General features: G+C 52.4%; 9 protein-coding genes and 1 non-coding gene across 10 annotated transcripts; 6 read left to right on the forward strand and 4 right to left on the reverse strand.

Moving 5' to 3' along the window:
- Window positions 1-860: 860 nt before the first annotated feature.
- Window positions 861-2,167, forward strand: BO70DRAFT_363552 (uncharacterized protein). Its single transcript, XM_025543598.1, has 3 exons — window positions 861-972; window positions 1,050-1,821; window positions 1,889-2,167. The coding sequence occupies exons 1-3, from the start codon at window positions 922-924 to the stop codon at window positions 1,975-1,977; spliced, it is 912 nt and encodes a 303-aa protein (XP_025397759.1). The 5' UTR covers window positions 861-921; the 3' UTR covers window positions 1,978-2,167.
- A 238-nt stretch (window positions 2,168-2,405) lies between these two features.
- On the forward strand, window positions 2,406-2,516 carry BO70DRAFT_t205. Its single transcript has one exon. It is a non-coding gene; the product is annotated as a tRNA-Leu (tRNA).
- Window positions 2,517-2,710: 194 nt separating this feature from the next.
- Window positions 2,711-4,595, reverse strand: BO70DRAFT_388388 (flavin-containing monooxygenase; the record flags this gene model as incomplete). The annotated part of the gene is made up of 4 exons (XM_025545985.1): window positions 2,711-2,847; window positions 2,926-3,080; window positions 3,159-3,695; window positions 3,760-4,595. The coding sequence occupies 4 exons, from the start codon at window positions 4,593-4,595 to the stop codon at window positions 2,711-2,713; spliced, it is 1,665 nt and encodes a 554-aa protein (XP_025397760.1).
- A 1,173-nt stretch (window positions 4,596-5,768) lies between these two features.
- Window positions 5,769-7,037, forward strand: BO70DRAFT_295136 (putative integral membrane protein Pth11-like; the record flags this gene model as incomplete). The annotated part of the gene is made up of 4 exons (XM_025539500.1): window positions 5,769-5,960; window positions 6,007-6,043; window positions 6,097-6,541; window positions 6,629-7,037. The coding sequence occupies 4 exons, from the start codon at window positions 5,769-5,771 to the stop codon at window positions 7,035-7,037; spliced, it is 1,083 nt and encodes a 360-aa protein (XP_025397761.1).
- A 222-nt stretch (window positions 7,038-7,259) lies between these two features.
- Window positions 7,260-9,155, reverse strand: BO70DRAFT_380825 (putative 3-hydroxyacyl-CoA dehydrogenase; the record flags this gene model as incomplete). Its single annotated transcript, XM_025545430.1, has 2 exons — window positions 8,545-9,155; window positions 7,260-8,490 (listed from the first exon to the last, which is right to left on the reverse strand). Exons 1-2 carry the CDS (start codon window positions 9,114-9,116, stop codon window positions 7,260-7,262), a joined length of 1,803 nt encoding a protein of 600 aa, XP_025397762.1. The 5' UTR covers window positions 9,117-9,155.
- An 860-nt stretch (window positions 9,156-10,015) lies between these two features.
- On the forward strand, window positions 10,016-11,165 carry BO70DRAFT_397891 (uncharacterized protein; the record flags this gene model as incomplete). The annotated part of the gene is made up of 2 exons (XM_025546742.1): window positions 10,016-10,238; window positions 10,282-11,165. The coding sequence occupies 2 exons, from the start codon at window positions 10,016-10,018 to the stop codon at window positions 11,163-11,165; spliced, it is 1,107 nt and encodes a 368-aa protein (XP_025397763.1).
- A 518-nt stretch (window positions 11,166-11,683) lies between these two features.
- Window positions 11,684-12,864, forward strand: BO70DRAFT_388390 (class I SAM-dependent methyltransferase; the record flags this gene model as incomplete). Its single annotated transcript, XM_025545986.1, has 3 exons — window positions 11,684-12,022; window positions 12,173-12,272; window positions 12,395-12,864. 3 exons carry the CDS (start codon window positions 11,684-11,686, stop codon window positions 12,862-12,864), a joined length of 909 nt encoding a protein of 302 aa, XP_025397764.1.
- Window positions 12,865-13,953: 1,089 nt separating this feature from the next.
- On the forward strand, window positions 13,954-15,045 carry BO70DRAFT_388391 (uncharacterized protein; the record flags this gene model as incomplete). Its single annotated transcript, XM_025545987.1, has 2 exons — window positions 13,954-14,431; window positions 14,507-15,045. The coding sequence occupies 2 exons, from the start codon at window positions 13,954-13,956 to the stop codon at window positions 15,043-15,045; spliced, it is 1,017 nt and encodes a 338-aa protein (XP_025397765.1).
- Window positions 15,046-15,170: 125 nt separating this feature from the next.
- Window positions 15,171-16,540, reverse strand: BO70DRAFT_363557 (CVNH domain-containing protein). The gene is made up of 2 exons (XM_025543599.1): window positions 16,436-16,540; window positions 15,171-16,307 (listed from the first exon to the last, which is right to left on the reverse strand). The coding sequence occupies exons 1-2, from the start codon at window positions 16,488-16,490 to the stop codon at window positions 15,520-15,522; spliced, it is 843 nt and encodes a 280-aa protein (XP_025397766.1). The 5' UTR covers window positions 16,491-16,540; the 3' UTR covers window positions 15,171-15,519.
- A 2,093-nt stretch (window positions 16,541-18,633) lies between these two features.
- On the reverse strand, window positions 18,634-21,067 carry BO70DRAFT_317882 (LipA and NB-ARC domain protein). The gene is made up of 2 exons (XM_025540400.1): window positions 20,597-21,067; window positions 18,634-20,403 (listed from the first exon to the last, which is right to left on the reverse strand). The coding sequence occupies exons 1-2, from the start codon at window positions 20,882-20,884 to the stop codon at window positions 18,916-18,918; spliced, it is 1,776 nt and encodes a 591-aa protein (XP_025397767.1). The 5' UTR covers window positions 20,885-21,067; the 3' UTR covers window positions 18,634-18,915.
- Between the last annotated feature and the right edge of the window lie 84 nt (window positions 21,068-21,151).

A 21,151-nucleotide genomic window follows, 5' to 3' on the forward strand; every position in this document is an offset into this window, starting at 1 on the left:
GACAGGGCGCTGTCCAGACGATCGCTGTGGTGCGATTTCGGATGCCGCGGATGACTCAACCTACGTCAACAGTCCTGTTCTCCGTCATGGAGCACATAGAAGAGATAATACAGGATCACCAGCACCCGGGGAGACAGAAAAAGTGGCCGAAGCTCGCATGTATCTTGTTGAATGCCAGCCAGACCGGGGCAAGCGGTGTGAGCCCGTAAAGGATCTCGATCTCCGATGCTAAGGTTTAGGCTGTGGCGGCGGCCAGGTTGCAACGACTGACGACTCCTCTCGTCTCTGGTTGACCCAGCCATCTGACACCGCTTGCCCAAGAGTTCCCCGTTCCCCGTGCACCTGGCCGGATGAGCGATAACGCTGTAGGACGGACACTTGGCTGGTCTCTGGCCAATAGATAATTCACGCCATCGGTTGTCCTTAGTTCCGGTTCCGACTGACGTGAAGATCGACTACTATGGAGCGGACACCAGCCCGTTTGACCCGTAGTCTAGTGGATGCACTCCGATGCAGGCTAGGCTTAAAGTCGGACCTTTTCTGATCCTCCGTTGTCCGCCATGACTGTAACCTTGGTTAACTTTATTTGGACTGGAGAGGGGGTTCCGATTAGTAGGAACTGCTTGAAACGTAGAGTATCTTGCACACAGTAGAGAGTAGAGTTGGACACGGAGCTGACAGCCATTGACCATTGAACCCGCCCGTCTTGGTTGTGGCGGTGTAAGGCCACGTGACACAAACCGCCACGGGGCCCCGCCACGGCCGCTTGTCCGCATCTGCAACCTCAGATTTGCTCCAGCCCAACCCATCCATCTCCCTCCATCATCTCCCTCCACCATCGCCGTCTCCATCCCTCTCTTGGCCTTCAACCCGGAGTTGATTACGTTCCTTTCTCCTTTCTTCTCCGTCTCCACACCCATAATGTCAGAAATCGCTGCCCTGGAGGCAGAGGTCAAGGAGTTCAAGCTCCAGGTACGCGCCAAAACGCTATCGCATCGCATCGCATCCCCATCCTCATCCTCAGTCCCGACTAACACCCATGCCTTCAGCTTGAAACCGTTCAATCGAGTTTGCAGGTAGACCCAGACAACACGGAATTGCAGAGTCTCAAAACTGAGCTGGAAGAACTTATAAATCTCACCGAAACATCCATTGCCGAACTCAAACCATCCGCGCCAGAACCCCAACAACCCCAACCCACCGCGGCGAAGGATCGCAGCACGAGGGACAACGACAGCTACAACAACAGCAACAGCTATACCTCCCAGACTCCGACCCCGACGACCTATCGCAAATCAGCGGTCGAACAGCCCGACGAGCCAGCCATCCAGACCTCCTTCGCCGTCAATGAACACGTCCTCGCCCGCTGGGTGTCCGGCGACAACTCGTTCTACCCGGCGCGCATCACCTCCATCACCGGCTCCGCCACCAACCCCGTCTACCTCGTCTCCTTCAAGTCCTACGGCACGGTGGAGAATCTAACTTCCAAAGACATCAGGCCCATCTCCGCCAATGAATCGCGAAAGCGCAAGGCTGATGCAAGCTCAGGCAATTCTTCTTCGCAATCACCGGCTCCGCAGCCGCCCCACGCCAGCGTGATCTCCGCCGCCGCGGACATCAACCCCGCCTTGGCCACCCAGGCCCGCAAGGAGCCGAGCAAGGTGAGCGATGGGCCGGCGCGACCTTCCAAGGTGCCGAGGAAGGTGAAAGCCAACAAGGAGCTGGAAGCCGGCAAGATGAAATGGAAGGATTTCGCCAGCAAGGGGAAGCTGGGACGTAAGGATAGCATGTTCCGCACCGGTGATGGGCCGAATGCCCGAGGTGAGTTACCGTCACCCCCCTCATCCATCACCCCCTCTCGTCAATGACATGACACTAACTCCAGCAGTGGGCTTCACCGGCTCCGGCCAAACCATGCGCAAAGATCCGTCGCGGACACGACACGTCTACCAGCAGGGCGAGGAGGAAGGCTACTAGCCGGGTTTTCTTTTTTCATGATTCATGGGCTTCGTTCTATGTTGTTTTATCCTTACCCTGTATCACATCGCTAACGGGCTGTGGTGTCAAATTTAGTGAAGCGAGCCAGTCGTACATATTTGGAGTTGAGAAGTCTAGATGCATGCATCGTGGAGCTGCATCATCAGTAATTTATGACTCATTTGTGGTCCTTTCCCCCGTCGTCCACCCTTCTGTATTGTAATATTCTACCTATTTTGGACGGTCCTGGTATCTTGGGTACCTGGTAGGTAGGTATATGTCATCGAATCCAATAATTGAACATGAATACACACTGTCTACCCCCCCCCCCCCCCCCTCCCATCCTGCCCCATAACTTATTGAATTCAACACATCCTTCTACTATCCTTCACTCAAAGTGACAACAAGCCGCCTCTTTGACATCAACGGGCAAGATGGCCGAGCGGTCTAAGGCGCTAGGGTCAGGTACCTGATCACACATATTCATCCGAATATTCCTAGTCTCGAAAGGGGCGTGGGTTCGAATCCCACTCTTGTCATAGATTTTTTCTTTTCTTTTTCCCCGTCGTGGAGCCATCCATCTTACCTACCGGATGCCCTTCCAGATAATGGATAAAAAAAAACATATTATGGAATCAAATTAGCCAGAACGTTGTTTACTCATACATAACACCCATGAACACCCCCCCCCCCCCCCAACAAGCTTGTCAAAACCTACTACTATGTACTGCTACTATTTCAAATAATAAGCCAAATCACCCCCCTGTTCTCTTTCCCACACCAGCTCCCCATTACCCAGAAACGCGAACGGATTTACGGTGTTGCTGTACCGGATATCGAAGTCCTCGCCGCGGATAGTCGAAATAGCCTCTATACCAGGGGAAATTATCATTCAAGTCAGCCATGAATTAACTCCCCAGGGCATATGGGGCTGGGCAGGTAACATGCCTTTGAAGTGTAGAACACTTCCGGGATACATAGCCGTGACTACAGATCCATTGTTGTACCAGGCTTGACAGCCTGTGCTCCAGACAGTGTGCTTGAGGTTTGCTTGCGCGTAGCGGTTGTACATGTGGATGGCGGAGTCTTTGACTACGACTGATCTGGTACTGTGTTAGTAGAGAGAGGTATATTTTGTTACAGGCCTGGGATATGAAAGGAGATCGGGGGGGGGGACATACTGAATATCCTCGCGGCCCATTTTCTTCACCCACTGCAGCATGTAATCCGCACTCCAGGCCAACATCTGCGGGACGCTGCCATGTCCGATCGGGCAATTGGGACCGGCAAACATGAAGTAATTGGGGGCACCGCCCGCACAGATGGAGAAGTATGCCTGGGGGGTGTTTTTCCAGTCAGTGGTGAGTTGGCGGCCATTACGACCCACAAGGTTCCAGGCCGGAATGAAGGTGCTGTCGAACCCTGTGGCGCAGACTATCAGATCGAAGTCGTGCTGCTCGCCTTGGCTGGTTTGGATACCCGTCTTTGTGATGCGCTCGATGGGGTCGAAGCAGAAGTCCGCGTTGGGTTCCTGCATGGACTCGAGGTATCCGTCTCCCGGCGAAAGGCGACGGCATCCGATTTCCGTCTTGGGGATCAGCTTGTCGATGAGGTGTGGGCTTTTGTTGAGGCGTTGTTGCATTAGGCCGGAGATGGCGTTGAGGAGACCCCGGTTGTGCTCGGAGCCAGTAAGCATTAATCGGTAGACGGTGTTGACGCTGTTTCGAATGATTATTAGGAAGAGGGGGTGTATGTGATGAAGGGAGGACAGGGGCGACTCACGAGCGTTCTACCATTTTCCTGTACTCCAAGAAGCCTTCAGGGTCGTCTCGGAATTTGGCCTTTTCTTCCTCGGTGTACTCAAAGTTGGTTCCCATGCCATCTTTGGTCACGTCGGGGCAAAGGTTGACTGATACCCAAGTTGGTTGTCGGATGAAGTTGACGATTTTGGCGGCCTTGGGCTGCAGTGCAGGCACAACTTGTAAAGCTGAGGAGCCATTGCCGATGACTGCAATCCTTTTGCCAGTCCAGTCGTAGGTTTTGTCCCAGGCAGCTGTATGTAGGAGTTTGCCCTTAAATTGGTCGAGACCAGCAATGTCAGGCATCTTCCACCGGTTTTGGATTCCTCCTCCATTAATGAGAATATCGGCTTCATCTTGAAGAAATGCGCCGTCTTGCTCTAATTTTAGTTTCCATTTGCCGTGTTCTTCATTCCATGTGGCCCCGAGGAGTCGCGTATTCAAGACAACATGTTTCTTCAATTCCCATTTTTCCACCGTCTTCAAAATATACTCCTCGATCTCGGCGCCCCCGGCGTAGCACTTTGACCAGAACGGATTGGGTTCAAAGGGGAATACGTAACTATGAGCGGGTACATCGCAGCCCACTCCGGGATATATATTCTCAAACCAGGTGCCTCCGACTTCCTGGTTCTTCTCGTAGATTGTGAAGTCGACAAAGTCTAGGGGCTGCTCGTGCTGCAACTTGTGTGCCAGGATCAATCCGGAGAAACCCGCTCCAATGCAAACAATCTTGAGCTTTCGAGGGGTAAAGGCGAACCGCTTGGGATCCACATTGCACTCAGCAGATTCGCTGAAAACAGGCTCCCTGGACGGCATGATGTTGGCAGATTAGGAAGGTTCTCAATTCGGGGGGGTTTTCGGGCGCGTTGAGCCGTGAACTCGCTGATCATCTGTCGATGACCGGGATGTTGATCCTATTTATGCCAAATAGTTCAACCCAAGTAGCGTAGCATTAGTTAGATGAGAGGCCTCCCTGTGGACCATTCTGACACCAACACCACCACCCATCTCGCCATTGCGCTGGTCTAGCTGCTGTGCCGCCATGATTCCTCTCTTGGAGCCATGCAGCAGCTGAGCGTGGGACATGCCGGCCCGACTGCGAATGAGAGCCAATTGAATTATCTCGAGGCTCAGTCTAGACGCCGACATCAGGGTGGTGTCACCACATATCCTTGTTTAACCCCTGTATATTGGAATTGTTAGTCGCCTCAAGCGTTGACAACTGAGACGTAGTGGCATTTTAGTGCGTCAGAACTGGAACTAGCACTATAATACCTATCTTGGTGTCTGGACACCTTTTCAGCCGAGTGGATTTGCTTCGACAAACTCCGTAGTGAGAAAGAAAATAGCGACCTGGAAAAAACCCCTCCGAGTGGAGCGTTGGAGCTCCCACATGTTGCTGCCCTCTAAATGTTCATTGGGTGATCCTCCCATAAATTATCCCTTGAAGTCTCACTAGGAAGAAACATTGAGTGAAGCGATAGAGCTTCCGCCAACTGCTGTCGTCTAGATACTCATTGGGTGTTTCGCCTTTGAGTTATCCCCGGGAGCCCCAGTGGGCCAATGCCTTCGCCTGGAACCAGACCGGTCGTTGATCCCTGCGGGCTAATAAAAGGATATCTGGTCTTGCGTGGCCTCGTTCTCTAGTTCAGCCTAGTGGGCCCCATAGCACGGGCCGGCTGTCATATCGACGCCAGATTCTTTGTTCCCTTCCCGTGCTTCCGAGGGAAATCGTCCAGCAAGCTTAACTTCACGACCCCGCAGACCCCCTAAACATTTAAATTGAAATTGGAGATGCGCAGGCATCAGCTTCTGCTACTCTGTAGTTCACCCAAAATTCTCGCTCTCATGGCGAGACTTAATCCCTGCTTTTGCGGCATCTTAAATAAACAGGGACTCCGAAGTTCGTAGAGTAGATCCAGTGTTTTCCTTACCTGGTTTCTGTTTCGCAGTCTGGCATGCCTCCTCGAGCCAGCACCATTCAACTAAATGTCAAGCAATATATTTGGTCAACCCCCCTCCGGGACAGACCTCGCTGCGGACCGACGTGGGGTAAACAATGCCGCTGTAACCTCGGCGTATATCATCGCAGCATGTGCCATTGGACTCCGATTTCTTGCCCGAGCGCGAGTGCAGCGGTCTGCATTTGCCGCAGATGATTGGATAATACTGGCTTCTCTTGTATGTTTGAATGCAGAAAAACGAGATCCTATGCTTATAAGTGCAGCTGGGTGTGACTGCAAGCTTTGCTTCTACCATCATCGGTATGCCAATAAAACAGGTATATAGAACAACGCTGATTCAGCTCCTCTCTCAGGGGGACAGTATGGCCTGGGAAAGCACGTCTGGGTCGTTCCGCTACATGGCGTGGTGAAAGTGATCCGGATACTCTTCGCATATGTCCTCTTCTATGTCTGGACCGTGCCACTCATCAAGCTCTCGGTATTGCTCTTTTACCGTCGTATTTTCGGGATGAACAAGGCGATGTGGACTTGCGTCGGGCTGACCATTGGATATTGTGTCTCTTGCACGATCGCCTTTTTTGTTTGCTGTAGACCAGTCTCATATTATTGGACACAGTATGCAGATCCCGATGGAGAAAAATGCGTGTTTAATATGTATCCCTTCTATCTCGGCAATGCTGCAGCAAGTGTCACCACAGATGTGCTAATCTTGTTGGTTCCTATTCCCATCGTTTGGAAACTCCACATGAGAACCACCCAGAAGCTCCTGGTTTGCAGCATCTTTATGCTAGGTGGATTGTATGTCTTCACCCCATCTCACAGTGTCACATTGTCAACCATGGCTGCTATCTCGATGAAACTGACCGATTCGGGAATGATCTCTAGTGCCTGCATGGCGAGCCTCGTTCGAATATACTACATGACGTTCCTCAGCAAGTCAGCGAATATCACATGGATCATGGGAGATGTCTTCATCTGGTCCAGTGTCGAGCCATGCGTGGGCATTGTCTGCGCCTGTCTGCCTACCCTGCAACCGCTGTTCCGACATACTCTTCAGCAACTTTTCGGTTCCCGAGTCGGGCGGTATCTGGGCAGTTCGGCGAACAAACCGTCCGATAAAGGTAGAAGTAAAACTAGTGTCAGGAAGTCTAGGGATTGGGACGAGACTCTACTTGCAACGCAGTCCGTTCAAGTAGAAATGGATGAGTCCAGGAGAGGCAGGATGAGCGAGGAAGGCAAAATCACTGTCGAGACCCATTTTCGACTGGTAGAGGAGACGAGGCACGACAGATAGTAGTCATAGGGAGGGAGGGAGGGAGGGAGGGAGAAAGAGAGAGAGAGCGAGTCGTGATGTCTGTTGTGAAGGAGTGTTGGGGAAGTGAAGAACCGGCGCGCCTTCCTTTTCTCGTCTTCCTCTCTCGTCCTTTCCGGGACCTTTCCACCGGACAAGCAATTACTGGCGGAATTGCAGGTATTGACATTTTGGCGCTTAGTAATTACAATACGAAGCAGCATCTTATTCCAGAATGGAAACTCCAGTGAAACATCCTTCCCCTCGAGCCACCACCGTCTTCTTCCCTTCGGCCACCAGATACACGCATCCGCTCATGTCAGTCACATAGACGCCATTCTTCGATAGTTTCAGACCAATGGGCTCATTGAACTGTCGCGCCAGAATCTCCATTTTGCTCTTCAAGTTCTCCTTGGTGATTTCGCCGTTCAAGTTGACCCGGTTGAGCGAGCAGCCTGTCGGATGCTCTCCTCGATCCGTCCAATACAGCATCTGTGCTTGGCTATCGATATCCAAATCAATTGGCTCAGGGAGCCCATCCAGCAGGCATTCAATGTCATCCCTGCTTTGTGCCGTCCTTCCAGCTGGAACCTCGATCCCACCACGGAATATCCGTCCTTGTCCAGATTTGCTGGGCCCCTTCTGCGTCCAGTAGATGTACCCATTGGCCCGATCGAGAGCGATCCCCACGCACCACCGTGTCATATCTTTCTTCTCTAATGGCATATTGAGGGACCCGGTCTCAACGACTACCTGATGATCCGTCCCATCAAAGTTGCACCGGTGCACGCCCATTCCCCCGCGATCGCAGAAATACAGCTTGTGATCCACGTCATCAACGATGAGTTGCTTCGGGGTGTGCACAGTTCCGGGTTTCAAAAGTGTCTGTACATCGCTTCCGTCTAGGCGGGCAGACTGCAAAGATCCACTTTGGGTAGAGATGGAATTACCCATATTCGTCCAGAACATGCGTCCCGCGGAAGGAGAGACATCGATGCCATCTGGCAATGGCAGCCCACTAACAAGTGTTGACATGCCTCCGCTGTTCAGAGACAGCGTAAGAATGCGTCCCGAGCAGAAGGCCCGCTCAAGTGCGGTATTAGCCCCAAATCCAGCATCGAGTACATACAGCTGCGCAGCTGAGCCTTCGGGCTCGGGAGGATACAAACCGCCCAGCTTGGATTTGCCACCTAATCGACCCTTGATGATGAACTCATCCCTCAACCACTCCACAGTCATACTCCCGTCCAATCCTCTCTCTTTTGCATAATTGTCCTCAACCAACGCAACGGTATCCAATCCAATATGATCCATAAACCGACACGGTGAGAGAGTCCCAGGTGCGGAGAACATGTTTTCCCACAGGAGATCAATCTCTCTGGGTGTGCTAACTTCCTCGCACAAGATACAGAGGATCTCTCGCTTGATAGCGGCCCAGAGACGGTTGAATACGAACCTGTATTACAATCAGTTTTGCAGAACCACGTGGCTCGGGGGTGAAACGGCTAACCCAGTGCTTTCCCTCCTGGCCACGACGGGAAGCATTCCGCACTTTCTTAAGAGGTCTGCCAAATCATCTATAACTTCCTTGACCGTACTCCCACACGTCATTAGTTCAACCGTATTAATTTCCGGTGGCATAGCAAAATGCATGTTCAACACTCTGCTTTTCCTCTTCTCACTCAGCGCGGGAGCCATTAGCCTCGACTTAAAGGAGCTGCTGTTCGACGCGATAATACAATCCTCCGGAACATGGCTGTCTACTTCCTCGAATGTCTTGATTTTCAGCTCAAGCTTCTCAGGAACGGCTTCAAGCACGAGCCACGCATCCTCGAGCGCCGACGAGAGATCGGCGAAAGAAGACAATTGACCAGTTTCTGGATGTGGAGCAGGCGTCAACGCGGTGAAGTTGTGTCTGGTGTGTTCAATATACATCTCCGCGGCGGAAAGGGCATCGCGACTGGGATCGTAAAGATGTACCTTATGGGACCCGGAGAGAAAGACAGATGCAATGCGACGACCAAGGATGCCGGCGCCAAGGACGGTTATTGGCCTTGAGGAACCTTTGGATTGCAGAGCCATGGTGGGTAAGTGAGAGCTTATCTGTCCTGTGCCTGTAGCATAAAAGTGGCGATGTAAGTAAATAGGTTCTCAAATTATTACGCAGCAGCGCACGCCTGTTTATTTATTTCCATCAACAAAAGCTCATATGATCACAGAGATACAGGGTTTAGCGTTTCAATAACCTGTTTACAGGTAAGTGCCTGATTTCTCAGGTGCGCAGCGGAAGGAAACCATGGTCAGGAGCAGATATTGAGGTATTCTCGGCCGTTGATCGAAGGCAAACCCTATTTATGATCACAGAATGACGGATGTAAGTCATTTTACAGCGCGCATGGGCCTCCTGAAAATATTCCAACCAGAAGATGGAGGCAGCTTGGCACGATGCTGTCACGTTTTCAAGATTATGTGGAGGTTTGGATTACTGTTCAAGAGAGGGCCAATTAGCTGGATGTGGTACGCGACCATCTTCCGTCTGATGATATCAGAGCAGAACACTTCCTGGGGATTGGCTTCATTTCGCTTCGAATCTGGTATGTTCCAGCTGAAAAGCCTGGCTAATGCGATAACAGAAACAAAGCATCAATGGCTTCGCATCTTGAGTAAATCCCAAGTTCAGTGGGTCCCTGTGACTGGTGAATAAAGCAGCAGTGCGGCAATGTGGTTTCATCACATATGGTATTTAGCAAGAAGTATTCCTCCAACATAGCCTGATGAGTGAGGGGAACATCCTGCGAGGGATAAACTAGCATTCGGCATGCTCGAGATCCGGAAGCGTAACCACGGGAGACATATCCTGTGGTAGGTCCGGAGTGATGTGAGGATGACATTTCTCAAGTGGAAAAACCCCGCCTTTTTCGCAATGATATACATCACCCAATCTTAACATACCCACAAGCGCATAACCAAGTCCAGCCAACATGCAGCCGCTAGGTTCCCTAGTTAGAGGTAGCCACGACCCCTTGCTGAATTGCATGATCTGCAAAGATTCAATAGCAAAACACAAGATCAAATCCTATACGAGCGGCTTCCGGGCATGGAATTATCGAGTGAAGCTGCAAAGCTTTGTATGTGTCCATACATCTGAGTTGATGAACAAGCCCTTCTCCCCCCCTGAACTATGGAAAGGTCTCTATCGAGCGAGTGAGTATTGTTGCCCTATCTGAGGACTAGGCTAACGGGGCAGTCATCTACAATGCTGGCACATATTGTCTCAGCGGGGTTAGCATACTACACGAAGGCAAAGACCATACAGGGATCATGGTTTTGCCACGAGATAGCGATGCGGTGTTTGTTGGGAAGCCGGAGAAAGCGCCAAACGATTTCATTGAAGCGTATATGGAGACCATATATGATGTGACTCGTAGGGAGCCTCGCGGCTACGCCATGCATGAGCGGTGTTGGGCGCTGGCGATTCAGGTTATGGGCGCAGACGTGATAAAAGCGAACTTGGGTTTTTTCATGAATGGAATGATGAATTCGTGGAGATATATTGATCTTGGTCCTGTGCCGCCAATAATTGGACCGCGCTTAATAGTCCATTACAGGGAAAAGGAATATAAAGGGTCGGCGTTCGAACTCGAGGATCCGGCAGATTGTCAAACCTGGGTCAAGCAGCAGCAAGAGAGGGAAGCCGTGGGCCTACTGGCCGGATGGAAGAAAAAAGCGATGGTGCTCAGCCGTGGGGTTCGACGTTCGACTCACATAATGTGCCTTCGCTCTAATCCTAAAAAGACCTTGGCTGATCTGGTCCCGCCGGAGGATATTGTCATGATGATCTTGGACTTGCTTTCCGCTGGTGACATTGAATCTTTTCTAACAGCATGTCCGCGGTGGGAACAAGTCATTTCGGCGCGATACTGGCGCCGACGTGCGATCAAGGTCCTGAAATTGGAGTTCGAGGAGGTGCCGGACGAGAAGGATCTGAATTGGAAGGACGTTTACTACCGGACTGGGTCTGGACTTCCTATTGACAGCCTGCGAAACCGGCATCGTATCATCACCCATCTTGAAGATGTGAAGGGTCTATTACAGAAGTCTCTAGGCAGCGCCAAAGCCAGCAGAGCTTGAACTTGAACTTGGTTGATTAGAAGGCTTTGCGATGTATCAATCGGCCACTACCGTGTCATGCGACGCCGTTGGTCGAAGCCTTCTCCATTCAACCAACCCCATTGGTTTGTGTGTTATATTGAAAGGGTCCTGTGCTGTGATGATTTTTTACCCAATAATGTTTAGTTCAAATCTGCCCTTAAATTGAATACACTCATCAACCTTCCCCCCAAAAAAAGCTATACTTCCAGCTCTACTATGCGCCCTTCCCCCCACCTATCCCCGGCGGAGAACCGGTGATTCGGAGAACCAGCGATTATCAGAGATCTGAGTGAGCACTAAGAAGTGCTAATCTATCACCCCGCATGGTACAATCTAAACATCAAACTTAGTGTTGAACCCCTGTGACTCATATCATATTTAACCCAAGACCCTTCCACCCCAAACCCTTTCCCTTAAATCTATCCCACCCCACCCACTCCACCCAACCCTAACCCAACCACCACCACAAGTGCCACAATCCAAAATCCAAAATCCAAATGTCGGACCCGACTTTCCGAAATTACACCAGCACGCAGGCCCAAAAATACGCCGAAGCCCGCACCTCCTACCCCAAGGAACTCTACGACATCGTCCTCCGCCACCACGAGCAAACTGGGGGAACCTTCCACACTCTCCTCGACGTCGGCTGCGGCCCGGGCAATGCCACGCGCGATCTTGCCCGATCATTCCAGCGCGTCGTGGGAATTGACGCGGGCCAGGAGATGATCCAGACAGCTCGAGGTCTGGGCGGAAATACAGCCGCGGAGGCGTCTATCTCGTATCATGTTCTCGGGGCGGAGGAGTGTGATAGCGTACCCGGGTTGGAAGGAGGTGGGGTGGATTTGTTGGTTGCTGCTATGGCGGTATCTTTCTCTCTCTCTCTCTCTCTCTCTATCTGTCTTCAGTTTATCCGCTCCAATTCTCCTCTCGTCCTCGTCGTCATAAACAAAGTGACAATAACGCCAATCTAATGCTATTTGTATCAGGCCCACTGGTTTTCCATGCCGGAACTCTGGTCCTCCGCCGCCAAGACCGTCAAGCCGGGCGGAACGGTCGCGCTCTGGACCCGCTCCTCCTTTTACTGCCGTCTGTCTCCCCCCTTCCGTCCCCCTTCGAGTTCTACTTTCCACCCCACCCCTCCCCACTCCTCCCCACCCGCTCCGCCCCCACCCTCACCCTCACCAGCCAAGTTCCAACTCAAAGAAAAGACCCATCAACCCCCCACGCCCCCTTGGTACAAAAAGCCCTCTTCGACCTCGAACTCAATGCGCTGGCACCCCACACGCTCCCGCAAAACCGCCTCTCCCGAGACATGTACGACGACCTCCCTCTGCCCTGGACTGTCTCCCCGGCTGTACCGGAGTTTCCAGAGAGTGAATTTGTGCGCCGCGAGTGGGATCGCGATGGGGTATTGACGGATGGGAAGGATTTCTTTGGTGGGGGGAGTGAGATGACCATCGAGGAGTTGGAGAGGGGGTTCGCCACGGCGAGTATGGTAACGAGGTGGAGGGAGGCGAATCCGGGGCTGGTGGGGACGGAGGGGGATTGCGTGGCTGTTGCGGTTAGGGGGGTGAGAGGGGCGATTTTGGAGGCGCAAGGGGAGGGGGAGGGGTGGGAATGGGATGGGAGGTTGAGGACGGGGATGGGGACGGTGGTGTTGTTGTTTAAGAGGAGGTGAGAGTGGGGAGGTTGATGTACAGTGTTGGTGTTTAGTCTGCTTTGTTGACGTGTATATAGCTGGGCATGTATGTGGGGCGTATGAGTTTGATAGATTGTGACTACATTGCATTGGCTGGAGTTGTATTTGGGGTGGAGAGTAGGGTCATGGTTCGGCTAGTGTAGCTTTTCAAGGTCGGTCAGTAATGGTGGGAGGTATAGTAACTACCTCCTCGGTTTTACAGTTAGCCAACTGGTTAACTGTATAGGGTCATTATCATCGTATAGACCATAGCTAAATGTATTTCAAGGAAAACCCATAGTAATCTCACCTTTTTTATATATCTTAGTATCAGAGGGGTTGCGTATCACGTCAGAGAAATATTACTACTCTGCTATAACACCTATAAGGATAATCATGTCTCCCGTCTCTCCCACCTCTCCCTCTCCCAAGCGAGATACGCACTACTTGGAGCCAAACTGACAGTCCAGACCAGCAACCCTCTTATATTCAATGGAATCAACTCCACTGCTCGATACCAGATAAGGGCCAGACATGTCATTTCATTCTCGTCTACCGAAACAACTAACTACGCGAGAGAGAATTTACAACATCAAGCATAAAGTGATGATTGCCCCTCTGCTCCACGAACAGCTACAAACCCAACTTCTTCGCCTCACCGTCATCCTCAAGCCTGGCCTCAACCCATGCTGGATCCAAGGGGCGCAGGAAATCCGACGGCAAGTGAATGATCCAAGCATGTATCTTCCCCTCCGATGGTGGACCTGGAAAGGTGACACAGAATTCACTCATTTCGACTATATAAACAGCCATATCCCCCCACCGGTCTTGTCTTTCTATTGCTCCCTCTCTGATTCTTCTATCATTCTTTCTCAACTTCGTCACTTACTTGTTCTATCACTTCTTTGAGAAACAGATTTATTATCCACTTTCTCAGTCTTTTACTTTTAACATTATCTGTTCTATCACATCCAACTCCTGTCCTCACTACCCACAATGTCTATCCAGATTTTCTCACCCAGCGACCTCGACATTCTCGTCGACGAAGCAGCCAACACAGAAAATGACACCCTCGCCAGAACAATGACGATGTCGGTGTCCCGCGCCAAGCTCACAGAAAACAGCGAATACTTCCGTGCCATGCTTCAAGGAAACAAGTGGGCCGAGTCCAAGTCCGACGCTATCAGTCTGAAGGACGACCACATAACCGCGATGGAGATCCTGCTCCGTGGACTACACGACACTCTCGACAACATGGACAAGAGCGCTGTCGCCATTGAAGATATTTGGTACCTTGTTCTCGCCCATGACAAGTATCAGATCGACCGGAAGTTATATAGCAAATGGGTCGGTTCTTGGGGCAAGATCGAACTGGCAAAAGAGAGAAACAAGGGGAATGACAACGACTACGACCTCGAGAGAAAGATCCTTTCCCCTGCTTTTGCTTTCGACTGTCCGCAGCTTTTCCAGCACGCTACCAAGACTCTTGTCTATAACAGCCCCGGCCCGATTACCGAGATCAATCCGACATCGATAAGACAAATGCATCTGCCATCCCGCGTACCACGTGAGTTCATATCCCGATAAAGGACAAATTCCTTCCCAGGGAAGAACGAGAACCACCAGCTAACGCCCGAACCAGAGCAGCTGAACGCCGCCCGCGGCCGCCTCCGAACAATCCTGCACAGTGGACTTTTCGAAAGACTCGGCACACTCGTCGCATGCGGAACCTGCGGATGCAAAGAACTCACTGTGTTCGAATATCTGCGCGAGCTGCGCCGCATCAACGTCTGGCCGCTGGAAGACAGCATGAAGAAAACCAGCATCGACGATATCCTTGTCCGTCTGAACGGCTTCAGCCAGAGCAGGATGCGGAAGCGCGTAGACAGCGCCGCCGGCGAACCGAAGCACTGCATGTCCTGTAACATCAACTGGGATGCCACCGTCAGGTCAGTCAACGACCGCGTCAGGAATTATTTCGGTGGCTTGTGTCTGGATTGCATGGATAAGACAAAGAATCTGCGTTTGCATGGTAGTCATGATGATGACTATTGGCACTACTGGGAACGTTATCAGAGCTATGACTCCAAGTGTCGCATCAGTCATGGCGAGCCCACTTGGTATTTCAGTTTCATGGGACGGAGGGAGAAGGCGGGCTTGGTTTCGGATTTTGATGTGTAGTGATTTTCTGGCGGGCGCTTGTATGGTCGTGCCGTACTCTGTACACTGTTGGTACTTCGATCGACGATAGGTGGTCGGTGGGTGGTCTCGGGTTGGGTTCATTTTTGTTGCTTGGCTTGGCTTGGCTTGGCTTCTGTTGCTGGGCTTTTGTTATAGCTTGTGCAATCTCTCCGTTCATGCCTCTCCACCGAGGCCTTGGTTGCTTCGTATTGTCTGGCAGTTCAACTTCCCAAGACGCGAGCATATCTTGCCAAGAGATCGCCATTGTGACAAGATCATGATAGAGACCGGAGTAGTTAATTTCATCCGAAAATGTCCCATTTCCAAAGTGCTCCACTAGAACAGCACAAATCAAACCAATATTAACAATCTGATACCAAGGCTATCAATCCATAATAATAATATCCATCCAATCATCCAGACCAGAGATACAAGAAAAGAACCAAAACCCCCCTCCACCACAATCAATCACCTCTAATCTAAAAAGACCAAATGACCATTCTGGTTCGTGATCCTCTCATCCAACCTGACAAAACTCCTCTTCCAACCGCCACTACCATCGCCCAACTCCGCCTCAAGCACCCTCCCCCCATCAACCAACCGCACATTCCGCGCCGACGCCCCAAAGTTCCCCTCGCGGGACCACGCAAAGTCTCCCCAGCGGTTCGTCAACACCGCATTCAGCGGCAAATACGACCGCTCCAGCTCCCCGGACACGCGACCACAGTGTGCCACCAGATCGAGCCCCTCGAGACGGATGTCCCGCGCCGAGGCGGAGAAGTTCCCCCGCATGGCCTGCACGGGGGGAGAGTGGCAGTGGTGGTGGTGGTGGTGGTGGTCCTGGTCGTAGCGCTGACGCTGTTCCATCTCGTAGCGCTGGCGTTGCTGCTGTTCCATCTCATAGCGCTGACGCTGCTCCATCTCCATCCGGTGGCGCTCTTCAGCCTCTTTCTTCTCCTTGTGCTTCTTGATGCCGTCTTCCGCGACGGATCCCATCATCGCCCCGCCGATCGTGCCCAGGATCCCGTGGTTGACCTTGTGTCCTGCGAAGCCGCCGGCCGCGCCGCCGGCGAGGGCGCCCATCAGGCCTTTCTCGTGCTCGGCGGCCTCGGCGGGATCCGTGGGGTTGCCGTCCGTGGAGTAGGGTGGGGGCTGTTGGGGGGAGCCGTAGCCTTCTTGCTGCGGGTAGGGGGGGCGTCCGCCGTTGTAGTTGTTGTTGTAGCCGGGCTGGGGCGAGTGAGGGGGTAAGGGCTGTAGTTTTGCTGGGGGTAGGGAGAGGCGGAGCCGAAGCGCTCCTGGCTGCTCTCCATGGAGGGCGGGTAGGAGCCGTAGCCGGTCGAGCTGGGGGTGTTGATGGCTGGAGAGGACCAGGGTGAGGGGTTCTGCTGACGCCGATCACCGTTGCCCGGGGCGGGGCTGCCACCGAAGTATTCTTGGGCGGACATGGTGGGGGTTGAGGTGGTGGTTTGAGGAGGTGAAGATGGATGGAGGGGATGGTCGAGTTGAGGGAGGAACGAGAAGAGAAGTGGTGAGAAAGAAAGACAGGATGGGATGGTTGGGTTGGCGCTTCTTAAGTGAGAGAGAGAGGGGGGAGGACGTGGCTGTGCGGGTTGGGGATGTTTGGGCAGTCGATCCGCCATGGCGTGGGGCCGCGGGGCTGCCTGAGACCCCGCTAATCCAGCCCGGGTCAGGCACCAAGTGGCGCAGTCACGCACTGAGGATATGATTAGCTGGGGGTGCTTGTTCCACCAGCCTAGGGCTGACACGCACAGCCCCAGTGGGCTGTCCCTGATCGTTCCATCGGTTCATCCACCTTCGGCCCAACGTAGTGTGCAATCAGGGTTTCACTCCAGCGGACTCATATTCGAGTCTTGGTGGCTTGGCAGTATTAAAAAAAGTGGGTTTTCACGAGTTTCAAGGTGGTCAAAGTCACTATGTGAATCTGGCCAAAATGAGCTGTTTAATATATCTAGTTGGACACTTTTGCAGCGGCGGTACTCCACGCTACCGAGGATCATGATGTAATGGCGCTGCTACTTCACCTTATCCTACCCCTCCATGTCCACGGTATACCGTGGCTCATGATGGGATGGAAAAGAGAGCGCTAGCTGGACCCGAAGGTGCTAGCCTTGTCGGTCTAGCAGGACCCTACACGCACTAGGGTGCTAGACATTGTCACACAGCACCGCGATGATTCCCAACAGCTATCTTGTCAACTCTAGGCCCCGTACAGGTACGAGCAGAGTCCCGGCGGATCATATCCTCGTAGTGACCTGGTGAGTAAGATGGAAGTTGGGTGAACTCTCCTCTTCTCATATAGGCCCGAGAATACTGATCCCGACCAAGACTGCTGGGAGCTCATCACGGTGTGTGGGAGAGGAAAGAAAGTAAGAAGAAAGGTCTCGAGGGGGGAGAGGGGGCTTTTATAAAGGCGGGGTGGGTCGTGACTGCCGTTTTGGGAACCTTCCCAGGTTGCATCATTCAATTCACTTCCTCAGCCAAGGAAGGGAATACGAATACGCCCAGGCATCTATCCCAGCACTACATCCGACATCCTGCTATTTTAATATTTCTTTCATCTCGAGCGATATACAAATCTTTCACCGGCAGATTTTACCGGGAGAGGAAATAACCGGGTATGAAAACAATTTCTTGACCAAATATTTGTATTTATCAAATAACTCCCGTGTCGCGCAAAGACCAGCGTACTGGAAGCTGAACAAATGTACTTGCCCAGAATGCTCCTCACGGTCAGGCATACGGAGAACTCTCATCTTTGTTGGTCTTGTTTTAAGTTGGTAGCTAAGCCAAACTAATCTTTTGTTCCCTCCTCCTATGACAGAAGATAAATACCCAGGGACAGTTGACTATTGATTAGCTTTCTTGCCGTCCTGGGTCATTTTTTGTGTCCTTGATCATTGTGTCCGTGAAAAAAAATAGGCCATGCCTGGTACGTTCCAGTTTCTCGCAACGCCTCCAACGCTTCTCCTTTGTCGTATGGAGTGCTTCAGTCAATAATGTCATCCATCAGTCCCGACCATTGTATATGTGTTTTAATATGGTACTATGTTGTGATGTAAGGTAGAGTAGAAATTGGGCAATTTCCTTTCAAGTCCGCGTTCCCCGATATGAGATCAGAATGTGTATCAATCCTATTCGGGTATCTGGTTTGCTAAGCTAGTAGCAACACCCTTACTTGTAATGCGATTTAGATACTGGAAACTCCACAGATGCATATATTGGCTTGACCTTGTTACTAATGAAAGTACCGCAGCAATGATATGTGCTGACTCTAGGGATCACTCCGATTTCCCCATATATTATATTCTTCGATACAATTCAGACTGCAAGGTCTGTTATGGGGGTGTGAACGCGGAAGTTTGTCTTCATACGGAAGATTATGAAGCTTTACATTGACAGACACGATGATATTTATTTATAAGAGCAAACGCTCAGCAGAGCGGACAGGCTGTGGGAATTCCGACTCTTAGTAGGTCGGTTGAGTGGTTAGATATATGGAGATGAAGAGGAAGGGAAATAAAAAAACGGTTGGTATAGATGACCTACTACAGTTAGAGTCACAGGATAGGCGAATTTACAGTGACAGGCGACCTTCAATATGGTTCCCTTTCACTGAAGAGCGAAGGATAACCAAGTCCAGCATTTCATCTCTCCAGTATATCATGTCGAGGATGGTGGGGTGGGTGAATTGAATATCCGCTCCCACCCCGGGAAGGATATACCGACATAGGGATACTATGAACGGCCTCATATCCAACACCCCTACTTCCAAACACCAATATACCAACTCCCACTTGCACCCCATATTGAACCATTGAAAAGCACATATCTCCAAGAATCGAATGACGATCATCCCCTGACAATATAGAACCCATTCACCGCAATCTTCTTATCTCTGACCTCAGCCGTCTGCGCCCTCACCCCAACCCAATGCAGAGGCATCTTCCCCGCGAGCCTTTGTCCATGGTACTTGACATTCTCGACACTCCAACTGCTATTCCCGTCTGCTCTGGACACCAGAGATTCCGCGGCCCAAGCAGGATGTTCCAGGATACCCTGCACGTGAGCCACATCACACGCGTCAGCGAGCATCGCCGCCTCAGCTGCAGCGTCTCGCGCAGCGATGAGCTCCCTTTCTGTCTGGCCTCTCGGAGGGGGAATATCCGGACGAAGAAACCCCATGAGTCGGATCTGCAGACGGGACTGTCCAGCAGGTAAAATAGGGTCATCGATAAATCGGAGAGTTGTGACTTTCGTCATGGCCTGGGAGAGATTCACCCTCGTTTCCTGCGTTGGGTCCCAGTACACAATCGAGAGAATGACACCCAGCCACGGCCCAGCACCAACCTCCATCCTCGCCCACCCGAAGAAGAACCCATGATACCTCTCTGCCACAGCATCCGGGACCCTCCTCAGTCTAAGCCTCCCCCCCTCCTCTCCCCCATCGCCATCCACCCTCGCCGTAAAATCCACTGGAAACGGCGCTTTAGGCCCCTCCTCCGACACACCCATCTGATACCCACCTTCTACCTCCCTCCCATCCCCACGCCTTAAAACCTCCCCCACCATCCCTCCGGCCCCACTAACCTCATAAACTGTCTGCACCGCTGTCTCCTTCACCCACGACGGCTGCACCGCCTTAACCCTCCCCTTCACGGCCGCCGTAACGGGGGCCACAACCGCCTCCGCCGCCGTCTGCGCATACATGCCCAGCACCAACGCGCCCACCTCCAACGGCATCGTCGCCAAACTGGCCCCACGCACCGAACTCGGACTATAGCTCGTCGACAACACCCGGAACACAGGACTATAACACAACACCTTCTTTCTATTCCTCTCGCCACCTCCTCCACACAACACAACCTGAAAGTACCCGTCCCCCGCCTCCACAGGAACCCTCACCACTACCGTTTCCCGCAACACATGTCCCACCGCCCGCCCGGTAGCCTTTTTCCGAAATTTGGCGATGTCGCGCTGCCAGGCTCGTTCGTCAGCCGGGTCGACTTGGGAGGCTTGCGCTGGGAGAGTTGGGGTAACCTCCAGCCAGGAGTCGGTGAGGTGAAGGAGGGCTTTTGTTCGCATTCCCGTCTTGCCGCTCCAGCCTTTGCTTTGGAGCCATAAAGTGCGGTCTGCTGGGAGGGGTGTGGAGGAAAAGAGGGATAGGGTGAGGGAGGTTGTGCTTCCTCGGTAGAAGATAACTCCGGGGGAGTGGCGCAGGATTGTGTGCTGTTTTGTGCTGTTTGTGGGGTGCGCTATTAGCCCGCCGAGAAAGTAGAGGGTTGAGCTGTAGGCTTTTTGGGCGGCGGAGGGGTGGTGGGTTTTGGTGGCTTGGGGGTGCTGGTGTCGGTGTTGGTGTTGGAGGCGAGGGGTTGTGTGGTGAAGGAGCGTGGAGGGGGTGGGGGATTTGGCGTGCGTGGTCGGGAGGCATGGCTGTTTGGAGTTGGGGGTCGAGGTTGTTGTTGTTGTTGTCGTAGTGGTGGTGGTCATTGGGGGTTGTCGCGGAGCGGATGGGGATAGGGCGTTCTGGGACTCGAGGCGCATAGGCGGGCGGTGGATGAGGAGAATGGTTATGATGATGATGATGATGATAAGGTGGTTTTTGTTGTTGCTGAGGTCCTGGTTGCAATTGAAGTGGAGGCTGTAATCGCGATCGCGATCGCGGTTCTGGCTCTGGTGGTGGTTGTGGTTGTGGCCCTGGTCGCAGCAGCGACGGTACTTCCCTGGGTGTCGAAGTCGAGAGGGCGATCACGCCGCGAACAGTTCCATCGGCGGAAGGTTGAGGGACCGGTTTGCGTTTTATGTGATTGTCTGTGGGCATGGCGACACACCACGGTAAAATAAAGGTTATCAAGCCATTGTGCGCGCGCGAGAAAGCTCAGGAGAGATTGATCCCTGCACCCCCTATTGTAGTGCGGAGTACTAGCAGGCAGAGAGATCGAGCGATGATGTCGATCGGATCGAGCGGACGCGCCAAGGCAACAGCGATAAGATAAGATGTGGGGACTTTTTGGTCGTTGCCTGGTACCAATCTGGAGGCATTGGATTGAAAGAAGGTTTTCAGGCGGGAAATTAGTCGCGGGCTGGT

Source organism: Aspergillus heteromorphus, assembly GCF_003184545.1.
Source record: "Aspergillus heteromorphus CBS 117.55 chromosome Unknown BO70scaffold_19, whole genome shotgun sequence".
Taxonomy (NCBI): domain Eukaryota; kingdom Fungi; phylum Ascomycota; class Eurotiomycetes; order Eurotiales; family Aspergillaceae; genus Aspergillus; species Aspergillus heteromorphus.

What these genes read in the sequence shown, in the direction of transcription:
- BO70DRAFT_363552 (XM_025543598.1), top strand. Translation starts at nt 922, where the DNA reads ATGTCAGAAATCGCTGCCCTGGAGGCAGAGGTCAAGGAGTTCAAGCTC. An exon ending in TCAAGGAGTTCAAGCTCCAG is followed by an intron (nt 973 to 1,049) that starts GTACGCGCCAAA and finishes CCATGCCTTCAG; the next exon opens with CTTGAAACCGTTCAATCGAG. An exon ending in TGATGGGCCGAATGCCCGAG is followed by an intron (nt 1,822 to 1,888) that starts GTGAGTTACCGT and finishes TAACTCCAGCAG; the next exon opens with TGGGCTTCACCGGCTCCGGC.
- BO70DRAFT_363557 (XM_025543599.1), bottom strand. Translation starts at nt 16,490, where the DNA reads ATGTCCGCCCAAGAATACTTCGGTGGCAGCCCCGCCCCGGGCAACGGT. An exon ending in CCCGGGCAACGGTGATCGGC is followed by an intron (nt 16,308 to 16,435) that starts GTCAGCAGAACC and finishes CCCTACCCCCAG; the next exon opens with CAAAACTACAGCCCTTACCC.
- BO70DRAFT_317882 (XM_025540400.1), bottom strand. Translation starts at nt 20,884, where the DNA reads ATGCCCACAGACAATCACATAAAACGCAAACCGGTCCCTCAACCTTCC. An exon ending in CGCCCGCCTATGCGCCTCGA is followed by an intron (nt 20,404 to 20,596) that starts GTCCCAGAACGC and finishes CACCGACACCAG; the next exon opens with CACCCCCAAGCCACCAAAAC.